We start from the raw sequence: 27,810 nt of genomic DNA, 5'->3' as shown, positions 1-27,810 counted from the left end.
CAACCCTTTTGGGAGGCAGTTGGTGCCACTCTCAGCGAGACCCTTCCAGTCACAACCCCACTGCCATGTACTTTGATCCTACTGAACGACCTCTCAGACTCTCCAGACCTCTTGCGACTCGTGAGTTGCCTACTTAATACGGTGCTTGCAACAGCAAAGGCTGTATCCTCCGCCATTGTCACACACCCATATCCCCCTCCCACGATTAATGCATCTCCGCTATGTACCAGAATGCCTCCCTCACCCCCCTTCCTTCCACCAGTTGCTAACCCCAACCCCACCCACCTACCCTCATTTCTCTTCCCCCATCTCACACCACTCGGTCTAGCCCAGGAGGCACTGTGACAACATACCTAAATCCTAATGCCATTCCCACATAGCTCCTTCACGTACTGGACCTTGCAGACTACCATATACGCTGCATATGCTTTCTACGATGTGATGTACCTGCTTTGCAGTGTTTGCTCATCCCTGGTACTATGCTCTCTTCCTCTGTACCCCTCACCCCCCATTCTGTGTTAAAACCCTAATAAAGAAAGATGAAACAACGGAATATGTATTGTGTACCCCTGCCCTGAGTGGCCTAACGAGATGTGAATCTGGTATTTGGATTTTTACCAGCCTTGTTGTTTTGCTTATCTAGAAGGTGCACTGAGTCCTAAGCCTGTCACTGGCAATTTCAAGGTCCAGAAATGGTTCTGTGGCCTGGAGGGGCGCACTAATTGTGCCCTCTTTTTAATGACATAGGACAATTTTTCATGTCCTGTGTTGTTGACATTAAGCAGTGGTGGCAGAGTACCATTTCTTATGAATTATTAGCCCTGACCAAACATTTGTGTTAGAAAAGAGAGTTACCTACTGGCCCATCTAGACAAAGTTTTGCTTCAGTGTAGATCCTAGATACTTTTGTGTATGTATGGCATATACTGACAGTGAGACTGTGCATAATGTCAATGTTTGCTGTTCACAGTGAAAGATGGAGGACAGATAGCTTTTCCCAGACAGTATGGGTATTACTTGCAATCCTAAAGCCAGCAAGTGGGTGGAGACTCAGAAACTGAAGGAAAATAGAGACGGGGTATACTTACAAATTCAAATATTTTTGTTGGAGATTCCTGAATAGATGTTCCTGAGAATTGTCATTTCATAGCTGGGGGGGTCAGCAGAATTTGTAGTTAAATGTGGAGAAAGTTCTTATGCAGGACAGGTCTCTGATTGCTTTGTGAGAAAGGCTGATGACTGCCAGGTGCTGAGTCTTCACACTTGACTGTGCCCATGTTTTGAAACTCCTGCCTGCCCTGCTTAGAGCCAGTGTCATCACTACCTGATGTGACAGCCATCATCTTGCAAAAAGGATGCATCTGCACCACAGCAAGAAAATGATATATGAAAGGAAACCACCCCCAACCGGTTCAAGGATCGCAGACAGGGGGTCCATACCCACTGTCTGGAAAATGAATATAAAGGTGGGATACCAACCACCCCACACTGTTCCAGTTCCAAATGTATCTTAACCATGGAAGGAGAGCTCCATAGAGCACCCAAAGAACTGCTATGAGACTTGGGCTGGTATGCATGACAGCCACTCTTCCCAGAGGTGAGGGACCATCACCTGAAGTCTGTAACTTGATGGAGAAGGCGTACGTCAGCCTAGTGCCTAGATGCCAGCCTACCTGCTTGGAGAGGGACAAAGAGTGCCTTACTATGAATGAGGAAATACTGTCAAGGAGGATTAGCCTAGCGGTGCCATCCTGAGTTTGAAACACCTATAAGAAGTTGAATATTCAGTGGTCACTTAATTGGGATTGACCTGTGCTGCAAGAGGTCACCTATTCCCCTCAAGTGTGATTCTAGTGGTGAACAGCAAAAAGAATTGCAACTGCATACCTCTATACAGGTACTCCTACAGTCAGAGGACTCCTAGTGCCGCTGTCAGCCAGAGACACAGCCACGAGGGACCAGCCACCATGGTAGAGTGAAATTTGGCCTGTGCCAGAGGTCACACCTTAAAGAGACATCCCACCTGGATGCCTCACTTCTGGACCAGAGGCCAAATCTTTTGAAGCAAGCCCCCACCAGTCCTGCCTGCCAAGCTATCGGCCTAAAGCGGTCTGTGAGAGAGAGAGAAGCGGGACCGAGTAATAGATGCCACCAAATATACTGACCACTGTACACTGATAAGGGGAAACATTCATTACAACTCTGTCATTACCATGCATGACCACTACCACGCAGGCATTACCATGCATATATCTTTACCAGGCATGCCTTTACCACACATGACTTTACAACGATAAAGGCATATGCATGGTAAAGTTTTAAAGGTAAGTATTATTTTTGTAATTTTGTAATGGCATGAATGGTCAAGGTGTATACATGGTAAAGGTTTTGCAGGTAGGTACTGGTAAGTATTAACTCTTTCAAGTGTTTATATATATATATGTGTGTGTGTGTATATATATATATATATATATATATATATATATATATATATATATATATATATATATATATATATATATATATATATATATATATATAGGGTTTAGAAGGGGTATAGGTTTTTGGGTGGTAAGGGCACTTTTAGGTTTTAGGGTGGGTATGGGTTGAAGGGGTATAGGTTTTTGGGTGGTAAGGGCATTTTTAGTTTTTAGGGTGGGTATGGGTTTTTGGGTAATAAGTGTGTTTTAGTTTTTAGAGTGGGTATGGGTTTTTGGGTGGTAAGGGCATTTTGTATGTCTTAGGGCGGGTATGGCCTTTGGGGTGGTAAGGGTATTTTTATTTTTAGGGTGGGTATGGGTTTTTGGGGGTAAGGGCATGTTTAGGTTTTAGGGTGGGTATGGGTTTTTTGGGGGTAAGGACATGTTTAGGTTTTAGGGTGGGTATGGTTTTTTGGGTGGTAAGGGCATTTTTAGGTTTTAGGGTGGGACTGGTTTTTTTGGGTGGTAAGGGCATTTTTAGGTTTTAGGGTGTGTGTGGTTTTTTGGGACGTAAGAGTATTTTTTAGGTTTTAGGGTCGTTATGGGTTTTTGGGTGGTAAGGGCATTTTAGATTTTAGGGTGCATATGGGTTTCTCTGTGGTAAGGACATTTTGATGTTTTAGGGTGAGTATGGGTTTCTGTGTGGTAAGGGCATTTTTTGGTTTTAAGATGGATATGGGTTTTTGGGTGGCAAGGGCATTTTTAGGTTCTAGGGTGTATATGGGGTTTTGGGTGGTAAGACAAGTTTTAGGGTGGCTATGGGTTTTGTGGCGGTAAGGGTGTTTTTAGATTTTATGGTGGGTATGCATTTTTCAGTGGTAAGGGCATTTTTAGGGTGGGAATGGGTTTTTGGGTGGTACGGGCATTTTTAGGTTGGGAATGTGTTTTTGGGTGGTAAGGGGATATTAGGTTGGGTATGGCTTTGTGTGTGGCAAGGAATTTTTTGTGGTAAAAGCATGCATGGTAAAAACTTTTGTTGTAAATACATGTGTAGTAATGACACATGTTTTGTACTGACCCAGTTTTAAAGGCAAGCGTGGTAAATGCATGTGTGGTTCCGTCACACATCCACTGATAACTATACCAGCCAGTTCCTGGTAGACTGAGTGCTTCAATGAGTGTGTAACAGCAAAGCACAACCTTCATAGTAGGACAGACCGCAGGGCATCAGTGACAAACAAGCTCAATCATCATGGCTGGTGGCCAGTAGCCCTTGTCTTCTTAGTGCCCTGGCCCTGTCCCACATCCCCCCAGGGGTCTGGCAGTCTGACTTCTGAAAAGGAAGATGTGAGGTAAAAACTGTTTTAAGAACACAATCATTCTTGTATCAACTGACCCTAATGTAAGGCTATATACATGCATGTGGCCCTCCCCATTTATGTTCAAATATTAAGTACAAGCTGAAAATAAATGATTGTTTGTATGAATGGTAATAGTGAAAAAAATAATTTACAATCAGGTTCATTTTTGCAGTGCAAACTTAAGAACAGTCAAGGATGTCCCAATACCTGAAGGAAGCGTTCAACTCTGCAAGAGGAGTGCTCTGGACCTGCACCATCATATCCATGAGGTAGCAGAACTGTTAGTCCACTTTGAAGCAACCATTTGGCCTCACCTGCAAAACCAAATGTAACAACCCTTACACAAATTTTATCAATATCAAAAACTTACACTATATAGTGATTGCATATTTATTTTTGTAACTGTTGTATATAGTGCCAAGCACAGAGAGGTGTGGGGGCTCTTTACATAGCAAAAAACAGTGATGTGATGGTCATACAAATAACACAAATCTAGGAACATTGTAATGATAAGGTGGAACTAGAGATGAGGACAAAAGAAACTAGGGAAGAGGACATATTGAGAGGTTGTGGAAAGGAGAGGAACAACCTTAAAATACTAAGTTTATTTGCTCTGTATAGCCTTTTCTTACCTTTTTTGCAACAGATAAACTACACTAAATTTGGTAGAAGGCAGCCATGACTGTAGGGGATGCTTTGGCTATACACTGCATTGAAGAAAGCTCCAACAACAGTAAATAACTCTTCAGCATCCCCTCAGCAACTAAATACATCATCACCCCTTCCCAAGAACTGAGCAACACCCGGGCGGACTTATTCCACAAAAAGATCTTCACCATTTATAAAAATTTCGAACACCAACCCTCCACCGCTGACATCCTCAGCCTCCTCGCTCCCACAGATGCAAACTCTGACCATTGGATCACCATTTGGGACCAGCTCACCACATGGAACACCATAGCCTTCATGCATTCTGTTCACCCAGGAGCATCCACGGAACTCTATCCCCACCACATGTTCAAGCTCAGAAACAGGACTATCAGCCAGGAGCTCACTGCCATCTTCAACATATCCATTAACTCAACCACCTTCCAAGAAGAATGTAAACATTCTGAATTGAAACCCCTCCTCAAGAAACTGTCTGCTGACCCCAACGAGTTCAAGAACTACACACATCTCCCTGTTTCCCTTTACTGAAAAAGTCTTCGTAAAGTCCATCAACAGCCAACTCAAGGAATACCTGGAAAACAACGATCTTCTGGCCTCATCACAATCCGGATTCTGCAAAAAATCACAGCACCAAAACCACCCTGACTGCAGCCACTGATGACATCAGAAACTTCCTGGACTGCGGAGAAATGGCCACCCTGATCTCCCACAACCTCTCAGCAACCTTTAAAACATTGTCCCACCACACCCTGATCAAGAGGCTTCATCAGATCGGAATCCAAGAGGACACCCTCAAATGTATTGCATCCTTCCTCACCAGAGGAACCCAGACAATCCGCCTAACACCGTTCACCTCGGAACTCAAGCACATCATCTGGGGCACCCCTCAAGCTTCCTCCCTTAGCCTTACTCTGTTCAGTGCCTACAGGTCCTCCCCCGTCAACATTGTTATAACGCATGGACGGAACACCATCTCTTACACGAATGACACCCAGCTCATCCTCTCTATTCAAAGATCCATCCACGACGAGGGCCAATTTCTGTCTGCGCATGACCAGCGCCCCAGACTGGATGCAAAACAATTGCCTCTAACTCAACACAGACAAAACAGAAGTACTGATCTTTGGGAATAACACATCCCCATGGTATGACCACAGAACTGGAACCTTAACCCACTCCCACAGACAGATCCTCTACATCATCCTGGACAATAAACTCACCATGAAAAACCAGATCAATGCAGTCTCCTCCACCTACTTCTTTGTTTGCATGCTCTAAAAAATCTTCAAATGGCTCTCACTCACCACCAGGCGCACTGTCACTTAAGCCCTCGTCACTAGCCGCCTGGACTACGGCAATGCATTCTATGCAGAAATCACCACACACCTCTTGAAGAGCCTGCAGGCAATACAGAACTCAGCGGCCAGACTCATCCTCGACCTCCTTGAGCGGAACCACATCACCCCTCATCTAAAGGAACTACACTGGCTCCCCGTTCAAAAGAGATGCCAATTCAAGTTTCAAATCCACCCCTACAAAGTACTGCACAATCAATGACCAGCATACATCAACCACTGCCCGAGATCCCACCAACCTCCCAGACACCTGGAGGTCTGCCTCCCTCATCCTCGGCATCTGATGAAGCAACTGGGGAGGACACTTCTTCTCCTACCTTGCTGCTAAGTCCTGGAAACACCTCCACCTCCGAGCCTCACCTTCTCTTCAGGGATTCAGAGGGAAACTCAAGACCTGGTTATGAAATTGGTCCCTCCCAAGCAGCTTGGCTCCCCTTGTGGGCGAACAGCAGTGCTTTAATAATACTGTTTAACTGACTGATTGCAATAAACAACATATTTTTTAAACAGCAAATTGTAGTATCAATATAGCAGAGGTAGAGTTTACAGTAAGAGACCGGGAAATTGCATTATTCCACTTGCAACCATTCAAGTGGTGAGCACCGAAGGTTTACTTCACAACACATGTAAATGTTCATATGTTTCTTACCCTAAACACCTGTAACAAAAACAATGCATCCTTCCCTCTTCACACATAGGTCCATAGTTATTGAGAACAGCACCAATACCAGTTTGAAAAGAAAATGTCTGTGTCTGGCTCGACTGAGAGCTCTCACTATCTCCTTAAATCAACAGAACACAGCAGTTGTAATTAAAAAAAACGACACCTCAGTTTTGAAAGCTCAGACGGGCGCTCCTGTTGCTGCAGATTATCTCCATAATTGAATTTATTAGAGTGATATTACTGTTTCGCCCTACTGCAACGCAGTTTAGACTGGCGCACCAATGAAGCATGCACAGAAGCTTGAAAAGATCCAAAACATGAAACAACTTTCTGTCTGAACATGAGTAAATGTGACCATATTTCACCAGGCCTAAAACAGCTCCGCTGACTTCCAGTGGAATTAAAACTCACATTTAATGTTTTGTGCACTAGTCCAAAATAACTCCTTATTACACCTGTGTGGAGCCTCGAAATATGTATGCAACATTAGGCAGATGAGCCAAATCGAATTCAGAAGGGCAAATATTTGAAGGAAAACAGACAGAAAGCACCGCTCACAGATTTGAATGACTTTGAATAGTGCCTTATTAGCCGTTTCCCAATCTGGAAGGTCTGCCAAGTAAAAACAAGCATTTGCAATGCAATGGGTCTCGCATTTGCTCGAGTTAAAACTATTAGGGTTGTAAACTCCTAACCGGACTTTTCTTGCCACAAACTGAAAAGTAAAACAGTTTCACATAAGCGAGCCGACAACCACCAGGACAGAAGTTGGCTCGCAGTGAAACGTGTCAGCGAAAGTGCAATTATCCATGTAACCGGCAAAAGTGCAATTATCCATATAACTGGCAAAAGTGCACATATCCATGTAAAAGGGTTGATGTCATGCAAAGCGCTCTACTACTGCCCAGCTTGATCGCGCTGCCTCTGAAATAAAGAGAAAAAGTATTGTAGAAACCATACAGAAGACATGGAGCCTCGTATGTTTTCAGTAGTTGGCCGGTGCACTCGAGGCGGGCTAAACACCGGAAAAGGCTTATGTATGCATGCCTTTCACTAATTAAATCAAGCTAATTTTAAAAGGCAAGTCCAAGAACCAACTGAACTGATGGGCTTGAGAGAGAGATTACACCAGGGACAGAGCGATTTGTGCTTGACCCTAATGAAAACAAGCCTGTTCAAAGAGGTTTTCACTTACCAGACAGACTTGCTCCCTGAAAGTGGACCCAGTCCTCACTACCATTTCTAGGACCCTGCAAAAGCCACCCACAGAAAAAGCATGGATTAAAGTACTCTCTGGCATGGCCGAATATAATAACGATAACAAAGGAGTTAAGTCACTAAACATAGGAACGAGGCCAAAGTCCGAGTTTCTTTAGGCAGTCATGGAACTCCAACATGACTTGCAATATCTTCTTTAAGTCTGGCCGATGGTATGTTATTCCTCATAACCATTGTTCAAAACACCAAACTTCCTCCAAAAACCTCTTGCTCCTTTGGTTGCAAATGTGTAGAATACATGTAGAATCAAACAAACCAAAATACAGCTAGTTGTTTGTTGCAAAAGCATTATGTTCAGGTTTTTGTAAATCCGATTAAACAAGCATTGGCAAAGCACACAGGCCTCACCTCTGAGGTGAGAGCTATTGACTTTGCCAATGTTTGGCCATGTCGTACAACAGTGCGGTTGCTGTGTAGCATGGCTGAAAGTGAAAAAAAAAAATAAAAAAAAATATGCTGATGCAGCCAGCACTGGCCATACCATAGCGTATTTTATTGCCAGAGGGAGAGAGGGCGACAACATAGGGTGTGAGGAAAAAGCACTGTGGTGCAGCTAGTTGAGTCCAGGTCACAGCACTTTATTTTTTGTTGTGGTGAGTGTGGGGCAAGCAACAATACAGATGAGAGGTGGAGGGCAAGCAGCAACATGGAGAGAGACTGGGCATAAGCAGCAACATGAAGGAGGGATGGAGGGTGCGGGCAAGCAGCAACAAAGAGCAGGGAAATGGGGGAAAGCAGAAACATGTATGAGGAAGGGAGGGTGGGGGCAAGCAGCAACATGGACGAGGGAGGGAGGGGACAAGCATCAACAAGGACAAGGGGGTGGAGACACGCAGTGATGAGGTGGTGGGGCAAGCAGCAACATGGATGAAGGAGAGAGAGTGTGGGCAAGCAACAAAACGGATAAGGAGAGAGGGGGTGCAAGCAGTATGGTGGACAAGGTAGGCTGGGTGGCTGAAGCTGTAACATTGAAGAGGGAGGGTGGGTGGAGCGAGCAGTACTATAGATGAATGAGGGCAGGTGGGGTAAGCAGTAACATGGAGAGGGAGGGGGGTTAGGGCAAGCAGGAACATGGAGAGGGAGGGCGGGTAGGGCAAGCAGTAACATGGAGAGGGAGGGCGGGTAGGGCAAGCAGTAACATGGAGAGGGAGGGCGGGTAGGGCAAGCAATAACATGGAGAGGGAGGGCGGGTAGGGCAAGCAGTAACATGGACGAGGGAAGGCAGGTGAGGCAAGCAGAAACATGGGTGGGTAGGTTAAGCAGTTACATGGATGAGGGCGGGTAGGGTAAGCATTAACACGGATGAGGGCAGGCAGGTGGTGTAAGCAGTAACACAGATGATGGCGGGCGGGTGGTGTAAGCAGTAACATGAATGATGGTGGAGCAAGCAGTAACATGGATGAGGATGGGTGGGTGGGGCAAGCAGTAACATGGACTTCAAGCAGTAACAGACTACAAGCAGTTACATGATTGTCGAGCAGTAGCATGGACGAGGGACAGCAGGCTGAGCAAGCAGTAAAACTGACGAGGTGATATGTGAGTTTTGACTACTGACTCCATGTTGCACTTAGCCTCGCAGCACACCGTCACATTAGTAACCACCAGTTCATTTTGCCTATTGACTTTATTTTAGCATTAGCCACCGCCACGTTAAAAGCTGCAAGTAGTTTTCCAAGTTGTACACTATGCTCAAGTTTTTATTTATCGTGTTCTTTCCCACCAAGGGCTTAGGCTGATAAGAATGTACTAAGACGGCAGGAAATGGTCTTGTTTTGAATTGGCACCTTGGGACTCTGGCCAAGTCCTGACGTGTTAGCATTTTTGGAATAAATAAACTTCTGCAGTGAGGAGGTTCTAAAATGTTCCTCTCTTGTTTGTTCAAAGTATAAGAGGCCGAGACCAGATGGACCAGGGAGTGAGAGTATTTTCAAACCTCAGGCATACTCAGGACGCTGGGGGTGTGTCACCCTTCCTGTGAGGATAATTGATCTCTCTCTCCTCGATAGATTCTGGGATCTGGCGATCTGATGCTGAATAGGATGGAGATGAAGAGGTTGTGCCCTTGGCTCATGGTGATGCATATTTTTTAATTCATTATTTGCTTTATATTATAATATAGATACATATTGTGTATATTGCAGTGGAGAATCATTTGTACGTGTTTTCATTTAATTGCTGTGACTATTTTTAAACGTGTGCTTTCAGCATGCTAATCTCCTTTTACGAACCTTGCAAAGTGAAATAATAAATGTCTTCTTTGGACTAAGAAGCGCATTCCAGAGTTTTTTGTCAGTGCATGAGTGCTTCAGCTCGTTAGTGAAGCAAAACACGAGGCAGGGCAAGAGGGACCTGCAGTAACATGGAGGAGGGAAGGAGGACAGATGGCAGGCAATCAACACCACAGACAAGAGAGGGCAGGCTAGTGGGCGAAGGGGCAGCTGGGGGCAAGCAACACAGAGGGAGGGAGGGCAGGTGGGGACAAGCAACACAGACAAGGGAGAAATCAATGCAGACAAGGGAAGGAGGGATAGTGGGGGAAATCAATGTAGATGAGGGAGTGAGGGAGGTAAGTGGGGGGTAAGAAACATGGACTCAATAGGGAGGGCAGGTGAGGGGTAAGCAACACAGGCCAGGTAGGGAGACTGGTTGAGGAGCAAGAAACATAGACCTGGGGGCAAGCAATACAGACCAGGGAGTGCAGGAGGTATACCAAGGGAGGCGAAGTACACAAGGGAGCGATCTGAAAAAGATGTGTTTTGGTAGAGTGCTTAAACGCAAAGAACAAAGTAGCGCTTGAAAAAAAATGAGCAGTGGAAGGAAACAAGTAATGCGTTTGTTCTTCCGGGAATGGGACATACACATGAAAAGGAATGATGCCTACGGTAAGCTGACCAATAAGCAGCAAGCCAGTAAGAGTGACAATGAAGTCAACCAATGGTAAGCAATGGGAGGTCTCTAAGCCCAATGTTAGGGAACAAGTGGTCTCAAAGAGACAGGGCACGCGCTGTCTAGACAATATCTGAAAATGGCTATGATTCATGAGGTGTATGAGTGTAAAGAGATTCTTGTTCTCATGTAAGGATCTACAGCTGCAAACAATATACCTACTGCCATACATGTCTTCTTTCTTCTGTTTGTTAATTTTAGAGAAGCAGGAATCCCGAGTAGAAGCAGAAATGATACCCCAATATTCAGGTCATCCCAAAATTTCAGATCACTCACAATTCACATCTGACATTTCTCCCCTGGGTTAGTCTTACCCAAGAAGGCACCCTCCCCAACATCAATTGTAGCAGAGCAGCAAAATAAATCATTAGGTTTGCAGAAAAATGTGATGTTTAGACTGGGCCAAAATCTGAGCAGGGAGTGTAGAATCAGAAAGCATTTCAGATGCCAATGTCTTCAGCTCCAGTGATGCAGCTAAAGATAAGAAATAAGATGCCATATAGTGCAGGGTATCATCAGAAGCCACTGAGTCTGAAAGACAATTCAGCAGGGAGTAATTCACAATGTCGGTGCGTGCTTGGGGAGGAGGATTGCTTACTTGTAGCAGACCTGGAAATAGACCAAACTGGTCCATATGTTGATGGAGAAGTTAATAGCCATGCCATTTCATTTCATTTCTGACTGATATGCGGGCTACCCATTCTACAGTTCGTTCTGTGGAAGTCCCAAAACTACCCATCTCAGGAAGAGGAGTCCAAGTTGTAGGGAATAGTAATAAACAAATTGTGAATCGGGTTACAGCATCTGTCCCAGTTAACACTGGTCAAATGGAGAACAGATATCAATTATTTTTTTGTGATTCAAGCCCTGTGAATCTGTTGGGTACAGACTTGTATTTCACAATGAATAGTGTGACTGATTGCACACTGGGTGGTGTTGCAATTCAGACACAAGATTAAAATTCAGTATTCAAAATAAATTCACAAGACACTAGAGTTCAGATGTTCCTGGGTTTAAAGAAGACGCTCCTCTGGAGGTAAGACATTCTGTTAAAGTTGAGGGTGGGGATTTTTCTGGAAACTAAATTGGACAGATTAAAAAGAGCAAAGTCAGTTAAAATAAAAGTGAGACCAGATGCAATAATCCCTAGAACTAAACAATTAATACTTAGAGAAGTGGCAAACAAAAGAAGACCATGTCTTCTAGACTCCGTTACTTCTTCTGCCTGTCATTTGAATGAATGGATTTCAAAGTCCTTAGACATAGTCTTACCTGTTAAGAGAACTAGGTCAGCACCACTGGGAAAGAAGGACCCTTGGTTTAACGCCAGTCTTCTAGACCTTTAAAAGGATTGCAAGTTTCTGAAAGATGCTGGCGGAAAGCCTATGAGTCGCATAACACTGAATATAGAAGCTCGGTAAGACGCTATTATGCTGCTATAAAATCAGCCTAGGGCAGGGAATATTCTGAAATAATTGAGCGTACTGCCAATTCTCCCAGGGAGATTTTTCAGATCTTGAAGGACATTACCGAACCCAAGCACATGGACTCAGCATGGGAAGCCTCGCCCGAACACAGCAATAAACTGCTTACTTTCAGGAAAACTTTCTGAACATTTACTCCTCCTTCGCTAACAACTCCACAGCTGAGGATTCACCAGGCACTGAATCTGTTCTGGTGCAGCCCAGGGGGGAGGTGCAGCCCGTGGAGCAATCTCTCCTCTTCTTTCGGTTAGTACCCTCACTGATCTTTTCCTCTCTTTCAAATCTGGTTCCCCCTTGGAGCCTGACCCTCTGCATGTTCTGTTACAGGGTAGCGACCATGCTGTCCCTCTTTTCTGCAGACGTCTTGAATACGTTTCTCACTTCGGGTGAAGTTCCTTCCCATTGGAAGCATGCCATAGCCAAACCCCTATAAAAGGAACATGGGCTTGACCCAGATTGACTAAGTAACTTCAGACTCATCTCTCTACTACTATTGGGCTTATCAAAAATTCTTGAAAAACATGTTAATGTACATATATCATCTTTTCTTAAGGCAAACAATATCCTTCACCTGTCACAAATGGGCTTCATGCCTCAGCAGAGTACTGAAACAGCCCTGCTTACAGTAGTGGAAGAACTGTAATCCTTGATGGACTGTGGACATGCAGCAGCTTTGATCCTTTTGGATCCAAGTGCTACTTTTGAAATGGAGGAACACTCTTTCCTGATCCAGAGAATCTCCAAGGCCAGAATCATGGGTTCTGCCCTAAAAATCTACCCTCCTTTTTGAAAAAAAGAACCTTTCAGGTTCTCGGACATTCCTTTTACTTGGACAGTCTTCCTCTAAGTTGTAGGGTTCTGCAGGGTACTTCCCTCAGCTCCACTCTTTTCATTTTATATGTGCTACCTCTAGCTGAAATTGTGCGTTAATTCGTACTGTTCTTAGTCTCCTATACTGAAGATACTCAATTGGTGATGTCCATCTTGCCAGATTCTCCCTCCAATCATCAGAATCTGGTGGCCTGTCTACAAGCTGTGTCCAGCTGGATGATCACCAGCAAGCTTAAGCTGAATGAAGACATAACCGAGGTCATGATCTTAGGTAATCTTCTTGGCAAAGAGATTTCAACTTCTCTTTCAGCCTGTATTAAAGACATGTCGAGCCCGAAGGCAGTGGTTAAAAGCTTCAGAATATGGCTGGACTACAATGTCACCCTGGAGTGCCAAGCTAACAGGCTAGCTGCCCAATGTTTCGGAGCACTGAGACTTCTGAGAAAGGTTCTCTTTATACTTTCTTTCTTAGCAAGGAAAATTATCATACAGGCCCTCACTCTTTCTCGGTTTGGCTATGGCAATGCTCTATATCTTGGTTCACCTGGTTACGTCATCAATAGGCTACGGGTCATGCAAAATGCAGCTGCCAGATTGCTGGTGGGTCTGCTAAGACAACACTACTTGAAGAAAGCCCTTTAGGCCCTACATTGGCTGCCGGTCCACCAACCGATTCAATTTAAAGCCTTGTGTATTTTGCACAAAACCTTTTACAGGATTGTTCCTCTCCTATTGAGTTCTGTTGCTTAGCCTTATACTCCGATTAGACTGCTCAGATCCTCTTCCGCTCAGGTGCTTCAAATTCCTGTGGTAAGGAAGGCCCTCTGCACTGGGGAGGCCGGTCCTACCATTACTTAGTCCCCAGACTCTGGAATTATTTTCTTCTTGAAACACGGCAACACAGCAAGTCAATATGAGCTTTCATTTGGCAAGGCCATAAAGACCTGGCTATTCAACTTCTAATGCTCACTGTGGGTCAGGCGGCTCTGCACCAGCGCTGGGAGGCCTTCAGGTAGCCATGCGCTCTACAAATCCTCCACACTAGACTAGTGACTGAAAAAGATGATTAAACAGGGAATCCTGCTGGAGGTACTTTGAAGTTGTTGTAACTCTCCTGTGGTGGGATTAACAAAACTGAATGGGGAGTGCTGCATAGTTCATGACTTGAGAAAGGTTAATAAAACTATCATCTCACCTTGTCCTGTGGTACAGAATCAGCAGTAATGTTTATTAAAATTACTTCAGATGCAGAATGGTATACTGCCATCGACTCATGTCAAACATTCTTTTCTGTTCCCCTTCATAAAGAAAGCCATCACTTCTTTAAGTTCCAGTTTTTGGATGAAGTGCTTGTGTGATGTAGGATTCCCGGAAGGTTAAACAACAGAAATTCCTTCTATCTCTAGTAAACCCTGAAGAAAGATCTAGAAAGTTTGACACTGTAACTCGGTCTTAGTGCAATATATTGATGATTTGTTAGTCACATCTAAGACAAAAGAGGACTGTAAACTTGATCCAGTTGCCTCACTAAATAACGGAGCTGACGATGTACACATGGTCTCTCCAACTAAAATGCAGTACTGTAAAGAAAGAAGTGATTTATCTTAGACATTAGATTGAAAAAGGTTTGAGTAAAGTCTCTAAAGAAAGTGTTTCTGCATTTCTGAAAATGAGCCCATCAAGCACACAGAGGGATGGTTTGATGGTTTCTTGGAATTGTTGTCTACTGTTGTCAGTGTATTCCAAACTTTTCCTTAATTGCAAAGCATTTAGTAAGGCTGACCCACCATGGCATAAAATATCTGAATCATTTGACAAAGAATGTCCTGAAGCATTTAAAGAATGAGAGAGAATTTGTGTCATGCACCAGCACTTGGAATGTTAGAATATCATCTAACTTTATTCCTATTCGGTCATGAAAGAGGTAAAGTATGTGTTGTCAATCTTTACACAGAGACATGATGGATGATGCAACCAGTGGCATACTGATCAGCCGTATTGTATCCAGTAGATGCAGGTCTTTCAGGTTGTTTGAAATTGGTTGCAGCTGTTCGTACTACTCTTATACAAAGTGAAGGAATAGTGATGTGTCATATTTTAACTCTTATATGTACCATACTAGGATGACACTTTGTTGACACAAACGAGAACCCAGTGCATGACAAACAGTAGGCGGATTTGAGTCATCCTTGAAGCTGAGAACAACTCTGTTAAGATGTTTAATCCTTTGAACCCAGTATCACTGCTTCCTATTTCAGCCAGGGATTGAGAAAATAGGGAGATTAATAAAAATGATCAAACTGATGATTAGCTAGAACACAAACGAATTTAAGTTACTAAACTAAATCAAGGCCAGACATTAGAAAAACTCCATCAGAAATGGTTGAACTGATGTTGTTTGTTGATGGTTCTTGTTTAAGAGACCAATATGGAACCTTGAGAGCTGCCTATGCTGTATTTTCTATTTCTGAAATTTTGGAAGAACCTTTTCTGCCGTTGTAACCCCATTACAGGTGGTAGAACTGGTAGCTTTGACAAGAGCTTGCTGCTTGTCAGAAATTTTGAATGTAACAATTAATACAGAAAAACAGTATGATTTAGCAATAGTTCATGGCTTTGCTCAACTGCGGTCACAGAGGGGCTTTATAACATCTTCAGGAGTTCCAATAAAGAATAGTGCTTACATATTAGATATATTAAAAGATGATTTTGCAATAGTTCATGACTTTGCTCAACTGTGGTCACAGAGGGGCTTTATAACATCTTCAGAAGTTCCAATGAAGAATAATGCTTACATATTAGATATATTAAAAGTGATATAACAGCCAAAAGAAATTGCAGTGGTCAGGTGTGTTGCCCAAAAAGCTGAAAAAATGTAGCCACACATGGAATTATATAGGTGCAACAAATGAAAAAATATTGTACATTGCAAGATGAGACAGTTGTGCAAGCAAACGAGAACAATGAATCAATCATAAACACTGCAAAATCAGAAAATGTCAACTGCTTCTTTATGAATTCAATTCAAATGTCTTTGAATTACTTGAGGGATATCCAGGAAGAAGCCTCAGATGATGAAAAAAAAAAAATGAAATAAACTGTTTTGCAAGAAAAAATATTTGCATACTAATGCTGGAAGAAAGCATATCCTTCCTGATGCAATGTTGTATACAATGGGTAAACACCTTCATAATAAGTCCATGCAGGAAAGGACAGCTTAATACTCATATTAGGAAGATATTTGGAAAACACAGGATTTAGAAATGTTGCTGAGGACATATGTGTAAGGCTTTTGACATGTCAGAGAAATACTCAAGGAACAAAATACATTAACAAAGATTATTCACATTGTAAATCACATGGCTCATTTCCAAGACTAAGCAGACTTTGGAGAGATGCCAGTTTGTAATGATTGGAAATACACCTTGGTCACTGTCTGCTTGTTTTTCTAAATGTGTTGAAGCCTATCCCACCCAGCGATCAGACAGCCTTGCAGTTGCAAAATTGTTGGTTTTATACCACAATTTGAAATACCAGCTCTATTGAGACTGATCGTGGCTCTTATTTTAAGAACAAGGTTTTAATGATAATTTGCACAGCACTACAGATCAATCAGAGATTTTATTGGAGTTATCTATCATCCATGGTTTTCAGGTGTGGCGGAGAGAGCTAACAGAGCTCTCAAAAATAAACTGGCAGGCATAAGTGTGTGCTTCAACTGGTTTAAAGTGGCCCACCACACTTCCTCTTGTTTTGATGAACATGAGAAGCACTCCCAACTGAGCGACTGATTTGTCGACCCACAAGATCATCATGGGAAGAGCAATAAGACTTACTTATATTCCTTCAGATGCACTGCTTTCAGCAACTGATGACACCATGCTAGATTACTGTAAAGGTCTGATTGATATTGTGAAATCTGTCTCTAATCAGGTGACTGCGGCAACAGAAGTACCAAAAGACATTCCTGTCATGGTTTAAATCCAGGAGACCGGGTAGTGGCCTGGAGGCACGCCAGAAAGAATTGCCTCGAGGACAGGTGGTGTTGACCCTATCAGGTGATACTGATGAAAAACACTTTGGTGTAGTGTGCAAGGGATCCATGTCGCTCACACAAAAAAAGTTAAGGGAGGCAAATGAAGAAGTGGAAGAATCCACCAAAGATTCATATCTATAATCCACAAATGCAGGGACAAAGTGAAGCTCATGACCAAGTTCAGTGTGCAGCATAAATCCAAAGGAGTGTGAACATTTTGAAAACTTGTGACGAAAACAATGGACATGAACTTATGAAATTACAGGTTAATGAGAGAGTTGAGAGAGAATTTGTGTCATGCACCAGCACTTAGAATGCCTAACTTTAGTCCTTTTCGGTCATGAAAGAGATAGGTATGCGTTATCAACTCTAAGAAAAAGTAGGCATCAGACGAAAGGGCTGTTACCATGTAAAAGGCAAAAACATGAGTGGCAGAAAGTAGAAATAGTCTCTGACCAAATCAAAGAGAAAGTGCATTTGAAAATCTGAGCCTCAAGCACTCTCAGAAGAAGAAAGTTGTTTGTAACAAACAATGTAGATAAGGGTGAACAAAGATCATGCACAAGATCAAGCTCGAGACCAAGGGCCTCATTACGAAACTGACGGTTTTAAGACCGCCACCACAGCCAGGAACATGGTTCCTGCCAGCACATCGGCGGTCGGAGTCGTGGTCAGCCACGGTTGCGCTGAGTTCAGCACCACCACCCTGATCACGAGTCCAGTTTCCACCAGCCTTTTCAAGGTGGTAACCAAGCCATGAAAAGGCTGGTGGAAACCCAGTGCTGGGGGGCAATGGAGGTGGCCTGCACTGCCCAGCACCCTCGGAATGTGCACTGCCTGCTAGGGCAGACAGCGCGCATTCCGAGGGTGCTGGAGGCACCCACTGTGCGACAGCATGGGCCTTGGCTCCATGAGGAGCTGAGGCCAATGCTGTTGCACAGTTTCCACTGGGCTGACTGGATGAAACCTCTGATTTATAATTGGCCTGGAGGGGAGACAGTCAGCTCAGTTGCGGTCTCCTCTCCATGGGGCTGGCAGGCTGAAGGTCAGGCTGCCAGCCTTGTAATGAGGACCATACGTCTGTGCAGAATAAAGAGAGCCTGACAAAGACAATTGAGGAACAAAGAAAAGCTGAACAAGTTATTCCTCAGACACAAAAATTGCAAAAGGAAGCACTGTGAACCAGAAGAAACCTGAAAGAATAATAGACTCTGAAACTAGCAGGAGTGAATCACTTGTGGCTAAAAGATCAACAACAAGAGTCTTCCACATAGAAAACATGTTTCACCTCAGTGGGTATAATTAGCTACAGTATCAGAAGAAGTAGTAGTAGAGTTGTAAAGTTACAATTTAGTTAATCACTGCCATTATAAATTTGAGAGCGAATCTAAGATTGGAGCAGAAACAGATGAAGAACCACCATGAAATAACAAAGAGACGGTTAAAATAAAGTTGAAGTTTGTTAGAAAATATCTGAGATTAAACTATCAAAAGACTATAATTGACATATTGAGAGCTGCAAAAAAGATGATTATTTTTTTAATTTAAAAAATATTTTTTGTCTATAAATTTTTGAGTCTCGTTATACATTTGGTCTAATAGGATGATGGAGAACAGGAAATACAGGAAATTTGTAGCGTTCGTGATCATACGGATAATATTATTAGATTTTAGTTGGGTGGGACATATTTATATAAATGTTGAATTAAGTACTGTTAGGATTTAACTGAAACGTGACATGGTGGAGCATAAAGAGAACTTAAATTACATCTAGAATAAAATGTTATTATGAAATCATTATGAAAATTAGGGAATGCTTTGTGTACACTTTTCTTCCTACTACTGCTAGTGAGGGCTGACCATATGTGCAACTACCAATGTCTTATTCTTTGTCCTGTAATGTGTATGTTGCTATATTTAATAATGATGATTTTCTTTCTCCTTATCTAACGGATTTCAATATGTGTTTAGAAGATCTTCCCACGAAAGGAGGTAACCAAGGTGTAAAATTTGGTCGATTTTTAAGAATGATTACACAAACTGGTTATGTAGTTAAATCTACTAAACAGGAGTATGTGTGTGGTTAAGTGGGTAAAGAAGAAGATTAGTCTACTAGGGAATATAATGAGAGAGGAATGATAGTGGTGAGAGACTGGAGAGACGGAAAGTTATAATGGAACAAGTAAACGAAGAGGAAGAATTCATATTGTCTAATATCTATATATATATATATATCTATATATGGAAAATGTCACTTACCCAGTGTACATCTGTTCGTGGCACGAGACGCTGCAGATTCACATGCTGTGCATATCCCGCCATCTAGTGTTGGGCTCGGAGTGTTACAAGTTGTTTTTCTTCGAAGAAGTCTTTTCGAGTCACGAGATCAAGGGACTCCTCCCCTTTCGGCTCCATTGCGCATGGGCGTCGACTCCATCTTAGATTGTTTTCCCCGCAGAGGGTGAGGTAGGAGTTGTGTATATAGTAATAGTGCCCATGCAATGGAGTAAGTATGTATGTACATAATGTGACTAAAAGTGATATATTTACAAATGTACAAGTTTTATTTTTATCAACTTATAACGGCTACAGGCTTCCTGGGAGGTGGGAGGGCGCATGTGAATCTGCATCGTGTCATGCCACGAACAGATGTACACTGGGTAAGTGACATTTTCCGTTCAATGGCATGTGTAGCTGCAGATACACATGCTGTGCATAGACTAATAAGCAGTTCTCTCCCCAAAAGCGGTGGTTTAGCCTGTAGGAGTTTAAGTTGTTTGAAATAATGCTCTTAATACTGCTTGTCCTGCTGTGGCTTGTTGTGTTGATAACACAGCCACGCAGTAATGTTTAGTGAATGTATGAGGCGTAGACCATGTGGCTGCCTTACAGATTTCGGTCATTGGTATATTTCCTAGAAAGGCCATGGTGGCGCCTTTCTTTCTAGTGGAGTGTGCCTTTGGTGTAATAGGCAGTTCTCTCTTTGCTTTTATATAACAGGTTTGAATACACTTAACTATCCATCTGGCAATGCCTTGTTTGGATACTGGATTCCCTGCATGAGGTTTTTGGAAAGCTACAAACAATTGTTTTGTTTTGCGAATTTGTTTGGTTCTATCAATGTAATATATTAGTGCTCTTTTTATGTCTAATGTATGTAATGCTCTTTCAGCTACAGAGTCTGGTTCTGGAAAGAACACTGGGAGATCCACTGTTTGATTTAAGTGGAACTGTGATATGACTTTTGGCAAAAATTTGGGATTTGTGCGTAGAACCACTTTATGTTTGTGTATTTGTATAAAGGTTTCTTGTATGGTAAAGGCTTGCATTTCACTTACTCTTCTGAGAGATGTGATTGCTATTAGGAAGGCTACTTTCCAGGTTAAGTATTGTATCTCACAAGAGTGCATGGGTTCAAATGGTGGACCCATGAGTCGTGTTAATACAATATTGAGGTTGCACGAAGGTACTGGTGGTGTTCTTGGTGGAATAATTCTTTTTAGACCCTCCATAAATGCTTTTATGACTGGGATTCTGAATAGTGAAGTTGAATGTGGAATTTGCAGATAGGCTGAAATTGCTGTGAGATGTATTTTAATGGATGAAAAATCTAACTTAGACTTTTGTAAGTGTAGTAAATAGCTTACAATGTTTTTCGCGGGTGCGTGTAATGGTTGAATTTGATTATTATGACAGTAATAAACAAATCGTTTCCATTTATTTGCGTAGCAATGTCTTGTAGTAGGTTTTTTTTATAGCCTGTTTGATGACCTCCATACATTCTTGTGTAAGGTCTAGATGTCTGAATTCTAAGATTTTAGGAGCCAGATTGCTAGATTGAGCGATGCTGGATTCGGGTGTCTGATCTGTTGTTTGTGTTGAGTTAACAGATCTGGTCTGTTTGGCAGTTTGATATGAGGCACTACTGACAGGTCTAGTAGTGTTGTGTACCAAGGTTGTCGTGCCCATGTTGGTGCAATTAGTATTAGTTTGAGTTTGTTTTGACTCAATTTGTTTACGAGATACGGAAGGAGTGGGAGAGGGGGAAAAGCGTAAACAAATATCCCTGACCAACTCATCCATAACGCATTGCCCTTGGAGTGAGGCTGTGGGTGCCTGGATGCGAAGTTTTGGCATTTTGCATTTTCTTTTGTTGCGAATAGGTCTATTTGTGGTGTTCTCCAGTTTTGGAAGTAGATTTGTAGTATCCGGGGATGAATTTCCCATTCGTGGATCTGTTGGTGATCCCGACTGAGATTGTCGGCTAACTGGTTTTGAATTCCTGGTATGTATTGCGCTATTAGGCGAATGTGATTGTGAATCGCCCAATGCCAAATCTTTTGTACTAAGAGACACAACTGTGTTGAGTGTGTCCCTCCCTGGTTGTTTAGGTAATACATTGTTGTCATGTTGTCTGTTTTGACAAGGATGTGTTTGTGGGCTATTAGTGGTTGAAACGCTTTCAACGCTAGAAACACTGCTAGTAGTTCTAACTGATTTATATGAAGTTGTTTCTGCTGAGTGTCCCATTGTCCCTGGATGCTGTGTTGGTTGAGGTGTGCTCCCACCCTACCATGGAAGCATCTGTTGTGATCACGTATTGAGGCACTGGGTCTTGGAAAGGCCGCCCTTGGTTTAAATTTATAGGATTCCATCATTGAAGCGAGGTGTATGTTTGGCGGTCTATCAACACTAGATCTTGAAGTCGACCGTGTGCTTGTGACCATTGTGTTGCTAGGCACTGTTATAAGGGCCGCATGTGCAATCTTGCGTTTGGGACAATGGCTATGCATGAGGACATCATGCCTAGTAGTTTCATTACTAATTTTACCTGAAACCTTCGGTTTGGGTGCATGCTTTGTATTACGTTTTGGAATGCTTGTACCCTCTGTGGACTTGGAGTGGCAATCCCTTTTTTTGTGTTGATTGTTGCTCCTAAGTATTGTTGTATTTGACACGGCTGTAAGTGCGATTTCTGGTAGTTTAGTGAGAACCCTAGTTTGTGAAGGGTTTCTATGACGTATTTTGTGTGTTGAAGACAATGTTCCTGCGTGTTGGTCTTGATTAACCAATCGTCTAGATATGGGAATACGTGTATGTGCTGTCTTCTGATATGGGCTGCTACTACTGCAAGGCATTTTGTAAATACCCTTGGTGCTATTGTTATCCCGAATGGTAACACTTTGAATTGGTAATGTACTCCTTGGATTACAAACCTTAAGTATTTTCTGTGTGAAGGATGTATGGGTATATGGAAGTACGCATCCTTGAGATCTAATGTTGACATGTAGTCTTGGTGTTTGAGAAGGGGGATTAAATCTTGAAGTGTCACCATGTGAAAGTAATCTGATTTGATGTAAAGATTTAGTGTTCTGAGATCTAAGATGGGTCTCAGAGTTTTGTCCTTTTTGGTTATAAGAAAATACAGGGAATATACACCTGTTCCTTTCTGATGGTTGGGTACCAGTTCGATTGCATCTTTTTGCAACAACGCTTGGACTTCTAGTTGTAATAGATCCAAGTGCTGTTTGGACATGTGTGTTCTTGGAGGCACATTTGGTGGTAATTGTAGGAATTCTATGCAATAACCATGTTGGATAATGGCTAGGACCCACAAGTCTGTTGTTATTTCTTCCTAGTTTTGGTAAAAATCTGTGAGTCTCCCCCCCACTGGTTTTATGTGTTGGGGATTTGTGACACTGAAGTCACTGTTTATTTTGAGGGGTCTTTGGGCTTTGGAACTTTCCTCTAGTTTTAGGGAACTGTCCACCTCTATTGTCCCAGAAAGCCTCCTCTTTGATACTGGCCCTGGTATGTGGGTCTGGTTTGTGAGGTTGAGGGTTCTGTGTTTTGGGCCAGAAACCCCCCTCTAAATTGTGTCTTCCTAAATGTGCCTCTGCTCTGTGGGGAGTAGAGCGTGCCTATGGCCTTGGCCGTATCCGTGTCCTTCTTTAGCTTCTCTATAGCTGTGTCCACCTCCGGCCCAAACAATTGCTGTCCATTAAAAGGCATATTAAGCACAGCCTGTTGGATTTCGGGCTTAAATCCGGAGGTGCATAGCCATGCGTGTCTCCTAATAGTGACCGCTGTATTCACAGTTCTTGTGGCTGTGTCCGCTGCATCCATTGCCGATCGTATCTGGTTGTTCAAGATACTTTGGCCCTCTTCCACCACTTGTTGTGCACGTTTTTGGAACTCCTTGGGCAGATGTTCTATAAAATGCTGCATTTCATCCCAATGAGCCCTGTCATATCTTGACAATAAAGCCTGGGAATTGGCAATGCGCCATTGATTGGCTGCTTGTGCTGCAACTCTTTTCCCCGCTGCATCAAACTTTCGGGTGGTGGTGCATCTCCAGACGTGTGTGAATTAGCCCTTTTACGTGCTGCGCCTACTACTACTGAGTCAGGTGTCTGTTGTTGTGTGATGTATACAGGGTCTGTAGGGGGAGGCTTGTACTTTTTCTCCACCCTAGGTGTGATGGCTCTGCCTTTGACGGGTTCTTGAAACACTTGTTTTGCGTGTTTCAACATCCCTGGTAAGATCGTGAGACTTTGGTACTGACTGTATGTCTATGACAAAGTATTAAATAAAAAGTCATCCTCAATGGGTTCTGCGTGCAGTGCCACATTGTGAAAAGCCGCTGCTCTGGACACCACTTGCGTGTAGGCAGTACTGTCCTCAGGTGGTGATGGCCTTTCTGGGTAGCAGTCTGGACTATTATCTGATACTGGCACATCATATAGATCCCATGCATCTGGGTCAACCTGGCTGATCCCTGGGTGCGTTGGTGATTGCATCATAGGTGGGGTTGCAATTGGTTACAGTTGCGGTGAGTGTTGTGGTGATGGTTGTGGCGAAGAGTGAGGTGGAGTTACTGCTTTTGCCACTTTTGCTTGTGGTTGTTTTTCTTTGTCCTGGAAAGTAAGTTTCCTTTTCATCCTTATAGGAGGGAGAGTTCTTATCTTCCCTGTTTACTTTTGAATATGGAGCCTTCTTTGTGTATAATCTGGCTCCCCCGCTTCTAGCTCTTGTCCAAATCTATGGCCTTGTAGTTGTTCTGAAAGGCCTTGTTCTTCGGAGTGGGAGCTTGTTTTCGGCTCCGAAGCTAGATGTTTCGGTACCAAAACTTTTTCTACAGTCTTTTTCGGCTCCGAAGCCACTTTTTTAGGTTTCGGTGTGCCGATCTCTCAGTGCCGACTTATCTCGAAGCCGGTCTCTCGGTGTCGAGTCTGGTCTGCGCCAGGTTCTCGGTGTCGAGTATGCTCTGTGCCGGGATCTCGACCAGAGTCGGATGACTTCGACACGTGTGTGCCCTTTTTCGGTGCCGATGGATGGTCACCAATTTTACGGGTTAAGCCATGGCCTGCCGGCGGTGGCGTCCCCTGGGCCTTCATGATTTTGGCGTGAGTTTTGGCCGGGGCTGGTTTACTCATGGTTTGCGGCACCTGTTCTGTTTCGGGCTCGTCCGAGTCAGCGATGGAGAAAGTCTCGTCTTCCTCGACGTCGTGGTGTCCTGATGGCGCCGATGCCATTTGAAGCCTTTGGGCTCTCCTGTCCCGTAGCGTTTTCTTCGAATGAAACGCCCGACAGGCCTCGCAGGTATCCTCTTTGTGTTCGGGGACAAACACAAATTACAGACCAGATGTTGATCTGTGTAAGGATACTTGTTGTGGCATTCGGGGCAGAAGCGGAATGGGGTCCGTTCCATTAGCCTTGAAGACGTACGCAGGCGGGCCGACCAGGCCCCGCCAGGGAATAGAAGCCCCGAAGGGCTACTGGAGCTCTTCTTAATTCGGTGTCGATCTGCGCTAACTAACCCGATACCGAACGACAACAATACCGCCGATTTTTCCGAGATTTAAGTAACTTTCCGAACCGAAACACAGAGCGAAGAGGAACACATCCGAACCTGATGGCGGAAAGAAAACAATCTAAGATGGAGTCGACGCCCATGCGCAATGGAGCCGAAAGGGGAGGAGTCCCTCGATCTCGTGACTCGAAAAGACTTCTTCGAAGAAAAACAACTTGTAACACTCCGAGCCCAACACTAGATGGCGGGATATGCACAGCATGTGTATCTGCAGCTACACATGCCATCAAACATATATATATATATATATATATATGTCCTGGATTAGGCATGGAACAGGAACAAAGTGGGGAATTATGTACAGTGAGTAGAACATCCTTGAAAAATGGTAAGTTTGAATATGTAGGAGAGAGTGTGTGTGTGTGCGTGTGTGCTAAAGTAGTTACGAGGGGAGTGGGAATTATTTGATGGGTGGATAGGCAGATTATGTTTGTGAAAATACTTCTTATTTCAGTCTTTTGCATAACTCAGTTGGATCTTGTTATTTTGCTTTGACGTTTCTTAGAGTCTATCATGTAAATAAACTGAATGATGCAGTGGACCGGAAAAGAGTGAAACAAGAGTTTCAGAAAGGTAGTTTTAGACATATTAGATACAAGGATTCCATCACAGGAGTGGCAATTAATGATGTGAATATTAGACATTATGCTACTTTAGTGGACAAACCTACAGTAGATACAGCTTGAATCTTGAAACAAGTAACAAGTAAATGCAGAAAGGATTGCTATTAGGGCTATGGTTATGCAGACTCGCATAGCAACAGATATTCCCTTAGCTAAGGAAGTTGGAGTTTGTGAGATAATAAAGGCTAAAAGATGTTATATATATGGACCTGATGACAGTAGGGCTATTAACTCTAATATTATTAGCATAACTAACATCTCAGATGCACTTGAATCTTTTGAAAAGCCTGGCTTATTGGAAGATGAACGATCCTGGGTAAGTGAGTTAGGGAAGGGTTTTAGCAAGGTTGGTGAATAAATCAATGATTTGGGTGGGGGTACACTAAAATGGATTCTAACTCCTGAAATAATTATAATGGGTTGTGTAACTGTCTTACTTCTTTCGTTAACATTTTCTGAGTATATGATCAAGAGATGTAGAAACCGGGTAAAAATGGTTTGGCGAAAAGGAAAAGTTGCATGAAACAGAACATCATGTTTAAAAACAGTTGAAGATGGCAGAGGAGAATTACAGAAAGAAGCAAAGAGTGTTGCTTACTGAATGATTTCCTGATTAATAAAGTTCTATTAATGTGTTTTTTGATTACAAAATAATCGGGGGCATGTGGAAGCATTTTTCTGGGTTTATATTTTCATGTAAAAATAATAACGGATAATAATGATTTTTATGTTGGATCCAATATGCAAATGCTATATTAATATGAACAATTGAAACAAGTTTAATATGATATACAGAAGTGTGTTCATTCACATGATTTTGTTGTGCCACACTTATATGAACACTACACCTTGGATAAAATGGCTGCTGTTCTCTGATGATGTCTTATTCACTCTCTCTCATCCTATTTCCCTACACATCTTCATCCTCACAAAGATCTGCAGAACGAAGACAAGCTGACGTAATGGATTATTACCATTGTGCTTTGAATTAATTTTCTAGTGACTGTTCTATTTTTCAATACCCTTCTGCTGTATTCTGTTGCAGTAATCAATACAAACTTAATCACTCGGGGGAAGTAAATATCTAAACTTCCATGACAATTATAAATATTTAAAAACTGGATATAATATCCTTGGTGCGGTTCATATCTCTTTTATTACTTTTATCTGCAAACAAAAATAAATATTACTTATCTCCTTCAACACAAAACATAATTAAAGCATTGCAAGAGTAGGTGGTCCTAAAATAACGGTGCAGTGAAAGTGAGTAGTTTGATATTACAGTGCCAGAGTGTTTATATTACAATATATACAAAATGTGGTTTAAAATTATATAAACAAAGATGAACTTCTACAGGTCCCCTTTATTCCAGGTGTCTTGAAGTCACCTTATCTATTCAATCCACATATAATATAGTCAATGTTTCGACCCTTTGAAAAGACGTAAAACAATCACGGGTCATCATCAGGACTGAACAATTCTTTATATTGGTAGCACCTATTGAGCCTAATTTGTTTGTCAGGTGATCTGCTTTCAATACTGACTATTTAATAAAGGAGGCTCATATATCAAAGGATGTTTACCCATTCCCTGTCTGTGGGTAAATGTAATAGTGCATATTGGCTAAGAGTCTTATGAGCAAGCCATTTCACCAATCAGTGACAAAAGTAATAACACTACCAAACAATCAACTATAATTTTAATATCCCCAGACTCTCTACAGTGTATAACATAATTAGATCAAACTTAAAACATGCTTTTAAACCCTTCATCTTTATTCCACGCACCCAAATTGGAGGAAACAAAATGAAGAAGAAACAATATTTTTGGGACATCCGTACACAACAAAATTCAAGCAGAATAACCTTTGACCAGCGTTTCTTGCTGACACTTTGTAACAAAGAAACAAAAATGACTCAACCCTCAGTTTCTATTCTTTGGCAGTTTTGTTTGTGGTTGTGCAGGTGTATATATAATCTAGATGAGCACATTTTACAGTCTTTATCCTAAAAAGACTATAATGTGCTCATCTAGATTAAACACAAACAAAGGTATGACTCATTTAATTGGATACCAAATGTCTGCTGGACAGTTCCATAAGTATGGGAAGTGACACTTCTATCTACATTACTGGAAACTACAATTACTATTGCCAGTGGAATTGGCGTGATATCATGCCTACAACACAAAGAGAGTAATTAGAGAAAGGACAGGTTCCATCAACAAAACATGTGGAATGGCCTCTCTGCATCACTTTGGGATATTTACT

The 27,810-nt window shown here is 42.6% G+C and overlaps 1 protein-coding gene across 1 annotated transcript in view; it reads right to left on the bottom strand.

Annotated features, from left to right (window-relative positions):
- Nucleotides 1-27,810, bottom strand: part of DHTKD1 (dehydrogenase E1 and transketolase domain containing 1) — an 871,206-nt gene that overhangs the window by 284,330 nt on the left and 559,066 nt on the right. The window contains exon 12 of the mRNA XM_069228664.1: nucleotides 3,989-4,095. Within this exon, the coding sequence (XP_069084765.1) occupies nucleotides 3,989-4,095 (107 nt within the window). The remainder of the gene's footprint in view (nucleotides 1-3,988; nucleotides 4,096-27,810) is intronic.

This window comes from Pleurodeles waltl, chromosome 4_1 (assembly GCF_031143425.1).
Source record: "Pleurodeles waltl isolate 20211129_DDA chromosome 4_1, aPleWal1.hap1.20221129, whole genome shotgun sequence".
Lineage (NCBI taxonomy): Eukaryota > Metazoa > Chordata > Amphibia > Caudata > Salamandridae > Pleurodeles > Pleurodeles waltl.
The sequence above is the reverse complement of the archived record's forward strand: the minus strand, read 5'-3'. Positions and strand labels throughout refer to the sequence as shown.